The sequence below is a fragment of the Oxyura jamaicensis genome, chromosome 4 (genome assembly GCF_011077185.1).
Source record: "Oxyura jamaicensis isolate SHBP4307 breed ruddy duck chromosome 4, BPBGC_Ojam_1.0, whole genome shotgun sequence".
NCBI classification, from domain to species: domain Eukaryota; kingdom Metazoa; phylum Chordata; class Aves; order Anseriformes; family Anatidae; genus Oxyura; species Oxyura jamaicensis.
The window spans coordinates 20,834,487-20,841,348 of record NC_048896.1 but is presented as its reverse complement, the minus strand read 5'-3'; the positions used below and the strand labels follow the sequence as shown (position 1 = coordinate 20,841,348).

The 6,862-nt window shown below is 35.4% G+C and overlaps 1 protein-coding gene across 1 annotated transcript in view; it reads left to right on the top strand.

Annotated features, from left to right (window-relative positions):
- Positions 1-6,862, top strand: part of LOC118165896 (protein transport protein Sec24B-like) — a 34,903-nt gene that overhangs the window by 14,463 nt on the left and 13,578 nt on the right. The window contains exons 4-5 of the mRNA XM_035324279.1: positions 2,212-2,316; positions 6,160-6,240. Of these exons, the coding sequence (XP_035180170.1) occupies positions 2,212-2,316; positions 6,160-6,240 (186 nt within the window). The remainder of the gene's footprint in view (positions 1-2,211; positions 2,317-6,159; positions 6,241-6,862) is intronic.

The window sequence follows — 6,862 nt, the reverse complement described above, 5'->3', positions numbered from 1 at the left end:
CTGCCTCCAGACCAGTCCTGCCTCCAGACCAGTCCTGCCTCCAGACCTCATAATGGCATAGTTTGTTACTACTTAATTCTGTCACTTGCATATTTTTTTATCACTTGTCTGTATTCTTTCTGCCTTATGTCTACTTCATGTCTATGACCAGTAACTAGAAAAGGAAGACTGTTAGAAATAGGGTTTTCTTTGCTCGCTTGTTTATTTTTCCAAAAAACATTCCTCTGAAGGGGCGTAGCAGAATGACTGATTCACTCCTTTCCTTCCACTGGCCCTTCCTAGGCACGTTTGCACTGCTGTGCCCTTTCTACTGCCTTCATCCCTTCTTGCCCTATTGGTGTGCTATGTGTCGGAGCTCTGTCTTTGCAGTCATGCATGGCTGAGCTTCTTTCGCTTGGGCTCTACATTTATGTTACACTGCGTCTCTTGTTATCCTGTTCTGCTCTGAATCTTCTTCCCATTACTTGCACATTAGTGGTTTTAAGTTGATTTTTCTCCTTCACCATAACATAGAATTCTCCTAGGCCTGAGAAGAAACATGTTCTCTTCAGCTGTGGTTTGGTTTGGGGTTGTTTTTTTTTTTTTTTTTTCCAATCCTCTGCATTGAGTGCATCCACTGCCTTTGTAAAAGATGAGAATATGAAGCAGTCAAGTTACTCCTGTGTGTTAACAGCACAGAGAAACGGAAGTATTGTGCCTTGGTTGCCTTCATCCTTGTGTCTTGTATTATGGAGAAGCTTGACCGGAGTCACGGAAGCAATATGCGCCAGATGAAGTGAAATACTGTCAGCCTCTTCTTCCTCTAAACTCTGTATCAAAGTTACAGCTTCCCAAGGATGTTGTGATAGGGTTTTGTTATATTTTCTCTTTACTTTATCTGTGAACAGATGCTCTTCGCCTTGACTGTTGTTTTTCTTAAGTGAAATTGAAACTGTCCTCTTGGGCTCATTCATAACCTCTTTTAAAAAGACATGAAAATAACAGCATTTGTAGTCTGTGCGTTAAACAAAATAAAGATTGGTGTAGCAGATAGAAGTTTTGGGTCGGGGAAGATGAATTACCACAGTAGTTTCAGATTGTTTAACATAGCTAAAATACTTCTGTAGTGCATTATATTGTTAAAATAAAATTAGAAAAAAATACCTAGGAGTGATGCTGACACAGTGTTTCTACAGGGGAAAAAAAAAAAAACAAAAAACTCCTGAATTTTGAAGCCTTAAGATATTTTCTTCCAATAATGGCCCATTGGATTGCTGGGAGAGAAAGTTGCATTTCTTCTTAGGATGCCTCTGCCTGACTGCAGACATGTATTAAAATATTTTCTAACACTGCCCCACACAAAGAGAAGCTTGAGATTTCTTGGAAGTGTTTAGGCTGCCATAGTGTTTAGGCTGCCTTGGAAGTGTTTAGGCTGCCTTAGTCATTACACTAATCATAAGCCATTGCTGTGTGCTTTACTCTGTTTAAAAATGGTATGTGTATGTGCTGCTTTTGTGCGTTGTTCACGTATGTTTGAAGTACATACTGTGTTAAAATATATACATGGTTTGGAGGTGTCTGTGTGTTGTCACCAGTGGACAGTGTATTTGGATGCTGAAATACGGGTCTGTGAGCGTGAATTTAGGCACCACTTTAAAATAACACTAAGTTTTCAGGTTTACCTGATTGAAATTTAACTGGATGTGTTGCTGGAGTGTACGTTTGTACTCTTAACACACTGCAGCAGCAGTTTGTTTCATTGATATCTGGCAACGTTCAGAATTCCAAAGTGAATGCCTGCTGCCTTAAGAGGGCAGGTGTGCAAAGCAAAAGTTGAATATCGGTGTTTTAATAATGCAACTTCAAATTACCTGGGAAAGAACACATTTATATATGCATAACACTTTATGAAAGTATTCCAATGACCAAACTGATACATACACATAGACTTTCTACATGTTTTACTAATTTACACACACAACTTCATGTTAACTTCTGTATGCTACTAATACTTAAGTAGCCCACTAAAAACTGCTTTTGCTCTACATAGTTCACATATGAACTATGGGTCTAGTGCTGTAGATGGTCAAGGGTTGTAGATTTAACTATCTGCATGTTGGGATTTTCTCTGCAATGACTGATTTCTCTCACTTTTAATGCAATGATTTGTGACTTTTGTTTTTCATCTTTCCTGTCTGTCTGACTCTTACATTTGTGCTTTCCACTTCACAGGCATGCAGTATGGTGGATATGTTAATAATCAAGCTAGCTCTGCACCAGCTCCCTTGTCATCAAGTTCAGATGATGAGGAAGAGGATGAGGAGGATGAGGAAGCAGGTTGGCTTTAGCTTTACACCAGTATCTTGTTCTCTTCCTACTCAAGTTTTGTTCCATATTTCCATCCTCTGAAATTATTTTTCTTCTTTTAAAGCAGAAAGTTGCTCTGACTCATCACATATCAAATTAACCAGAAATTTTCCAAATGTTACTAGTAGAGTAAACAAAAAGGGGTTCAGCAGTGGTCATCAAATGTTTTGGTGTGTTTTTTTGTCATATTAGTATCAGTTGTTTTATGCATCTCATTACATAGTATTCACAACTTAAAAGACTCCCTGAGTTATACCATTTCGATTTGCAGTAGGTTTTAAACTCTTAAGCAAAGGTACCAAGCCAGAGAAGTACAGACTGATAATTATTTGTTTTACAAATTAATCAACTACATACCATTTTTATCTTTATATTAAACGGTGTTTACCTGGATTCCCATTCTATATATGGAGAAGCCTGATAGTTAAGGTAGTAAATACTGAAAGGTGGTAAGTGTGTTTATTTTAAGGCAGTGAATTCATTTGTGCTGCTTTTCTTCCTCCTCCTATGGCACATCTCTGCAATTCAGGAAGATAGGTTAAGTTTTATCCTGCTTGCTTTGTGGTGAAATTAATAAGTGCATTTGATGTTTTCGAGAAGCAGTTTGTGCTGCTTGATTGAAATGTCATGTTCTTGGCTGCCAGGATTCTGTCTGTCAAAATTTCCTGGTTTTAAAAACGAGCTTAGTACTTCTTGCTATCTTAGTTTCTTGAGTTTTTTTTTTTTTTCTCTGACTAATGCAAAATAAAGTTTGCTTTGGCAGTTTTGATGCAGCTGCAGTTTGGACCAGTTCTTCAGAATAGGTTAAAAGAACTGGGAGAGTTCTGGTTTTATGGTCTCTTTCTTTTTTTCTTGCAGGGCTCCCTAGTGAGTTTTCTGCAGAAAAATATCTTTGTCTAATCTCATCCCAAGGCTTCTGTCAAAGGAGATGTCCAATTTTTGTCAGCCGCAACCTTTTTCTCTTTACATTGTTTCCTAAACCTACCAGAGACAGTTTTCATGCTTTCTGCCACCTGTATTTTGCAAGTTCTGTACTTCTGCTAAAGTCCTAGCCTTTGAGCTACCGTTGTAGTTAAATTTCTTATGCACAACAATGAAAGGGCACCCAAGCAGCCCATAAACTTCCTGGTTTATACCCTATCACCGGGGTGAATGTAAATCCTAACAGATTTCTAGCTCAGGATATGCAAGTGGTTTTATGAAAAACAGGTGTTGTACGTCTGGTTATCTCTGTTTACACAGCTTCTCAAAACTTTTTTTTAGTAGTTAAATCTTTGACTATGTTGCAAAACACTTTAACAAACTGTGTAAAAATGTAAGTCATATTGATGTAATTACAAATTACATAATCCTAAAAATATTTTACATGCATTGTTTCTGTTTAGTCAGTTTTCTATTTTTTTCCTTTATAAAATTTTTATTTCCCCTTTTTCCTAATGTGTTCCCTTTCTTGGTGCTTACAGTATTAAAGTAAATTGACAGCTGTCATAGTTTAATTTAATCATAGGACAATTGTTTCATTTTGTGGAAGTTCCTGTGTTTTTGTTTGAGGAAGAATCGGTGAGATTTCAGATACGTGTGGCCAGCTTAAAGTCTGAACCTAGTGTGCAGGAAACTGCACAACTCGTTTTTGTAGACAACCACATATTCAACAGGAGAAAACAGAATGGGTCATAATTATTGTAGGCATCAGTGCCTTAAAAAATTTGAATGATCTTGAGAACAAAAGCCCTTATGTGTAAAGTCTTTAAGTATATAGGATGCTCAGTAAGAATTCATGTTCTTTCATTAAGCAGACATTTTTATGTTTTGAAGTATCTGAAATTTTGCTTTGAATACAACTTATCTGTATGCTAAAAACGCGTTTTTTTTTGTTTGTTCATTTTATTTAGTAGAAATACGACTAAGCTGATCAATTATAGCATGCATTCGAAATATTTTCTACTTCTGCATATTTGCCAGATTATGCTGGAACTCTTACCTGTTCCAACAGGACTTGAAGTATATAATATTTCCTTTTTAGCAAGTTATTGTGTCGTTAATATCGTGTTAGGGAAAAGAATAAACTAATTTTACATGGAGCTGTGTTAGAGATGGGTAAGATTTTATGAATACAACTTATTGTGGATAAAACTGTCTGTAACCAGTGACATAATAGTTAAATCAGAAAGCTTGAACTAGTCTCAGCTGTTCCAGCTGTACATATATCCTTCTGGTATTTTTTGGAAATGCAGAAAAATTCTTCTGGTCAGATGAAAACAATTAGTTAGAAACTGTTAAATCTTGATCTTGTTGACCTAGTAAAAGTGTATTTTGGCTTTTCAGTAGTAGGACTTTCCAAACCTAGAAAAGCCATGTTCTTATTGACGATAATGCACAAAATAATGAATCTTTTATTTCACTTTATAGAATAAATAAATAATAGTAATTATAAATATTGCACTTACATTAATTTATAAAGCTCAAAACCAAAGGGAAATTTGAGGGTGCGGGGGATACAGGACTGGAAACTGATGTATAAGTTTCACAGTGTTATTTTATATATATGTGTATATATATATTTTTATTTTTAACGTAAAATCTATCATTAATTTTTGGACCTGTTTTTCTATTTCTTACCTGAATGCTTTAAAGACAGCATGCTCAAAAATATACAGTCATTATGTTGCCTTGGTATTAACAATGTTTCTCAGATTACAGTGATGTTATATTCACACAGCTGCAGCAGCATCTTTACTTGGAAACATCAGTTGAGGGGGGATTGAATGTTTGGCCACTGAAGTGTTTCCCTTGAAATAGTTTTGGCTTCGCAAAGGGATGTGTAATCACAGTTGATCCTTCTGAATAGAGCAGTATCAGCATCTCTCTGCTGCGTCTGTTTTGCTTGTCATGCCACAAAAGTTATTTTTACTTTTTTTTTTAAAAAAAATCTGGCATATTATTTAATTTCTGTTAAATTTCCTGGGCTGTTTTTGTTAAGGAGCACATATATTTAATCTTATTGGCCCTTTTTCTTTGGAAATGTACATAAAATGGCACCAGTAGAAATATTTTCAAATATATTTTCATGTAATGTTTTACAGTCAGATATTCAGAATACGTGCATAGGTAGGGTGAACTATGACTTAAGCATTAGCAGTCCCTCCAGAACCAATCAGCATGTGCTTGTCCATCTCGTCTTTCTAATTTCAACCGGTTATTTTAATTACTTTAACACAGGTACTTTTTACATATTTACTTTTGGCTGTACCAGACTTGGTCATTCCATTTCAGTAGAAATTAGCTTTACATCAAAAACAAAAGAAGCTCTGAATAACAACAGTAGAGAAAGGAAGAAAGAATTAGATGCATCTGTTTTGCCTGGAGTGGGAATGGTATGTGATTGTTCTGAAAACAATAGGAATCTTGTGTCATGAAGGAAGTCATGACAGAGACTAGTTTAACAATGTCATATGTTACTTCATTTCATGTAGTCTAGAAACACATGATAATTTATTAGAAGAATATTTGTTGTTTCAAGGAACAACTTTTTTCATTGTTTTTGTCCTCCCATTTTTCTTTCTTCTGATGTTTGGTGTGTTTGTTTTTGCTTAATACCATGCTGATTATTTATCTCTTTTTTTTAACCTCTCTTTTTGCAGTGATAATTGCTTTCAAGTCATAGGGTTGAAATGGTCTTTCCTTTTTCTTATCTCCCCAGAATCTTTCTTCAGTTTCTTATATAAGTTTTTTTGAAAATATCTTGGTCTTTCGTTAAAAAATTTCAAAAATTTGCTGTTTCTGAGTCACTTAACTATTTTTTTTCCTCCCTAGCAATTGATAGTTCTTCTACTACTAGCAGTGCCTCTCCTGTTTTGAACAATTATGATGCCCTGGAAGGAGGTGGCTATCCAGGTGAGCCATTAGTTGTTGCATGTTGATTTCGACTTGTTTGTTTAAATTGACTTAAATGTTTGCTATGTTTTTTTTTCCTGATTTTGATGTTGATTATTAATAATTAACAAACAGTTTAGAGGAGTTGCCTTTCACCTATGCATGGAAGGGGGCAAATCATCAGAGAACCAAGCTTGCTTTTTAAAATCTCTTCTCACAGTTTTAACTCTAAGGTTGGATAAATAATTTAATAAAGTCTCCCTGTATCATAAGTCATACTTTGTGTTGTAATATTTTTGTAATATTTGTGTTGTAATATTGAGGCTAGTGCTGAAAGTATGCTCTGTGTGAAAGCAGGTATCTTTCTCTAGGTTACGCTGTTTGCCTGATTGTGTTGGCATTAGTAGCCAATAATAGTTGACACACGCCACTGACGTTTTGAGAGACCAAAGATAACAGTTTGCAGAGATGCTTGGATCAGGTTACTTTCTTCTATTTTTTCTACGTATAAAGAAAATGTGAAAAATAGGGATACTATGTCACTTACTTTTATCCCTAGAAATATCAGGAATGTCAGGTTAATGTTATATGATCTTACTACCAGACTAACTCAGTCTTGAAATCTCATATTGGGAATAGGTGG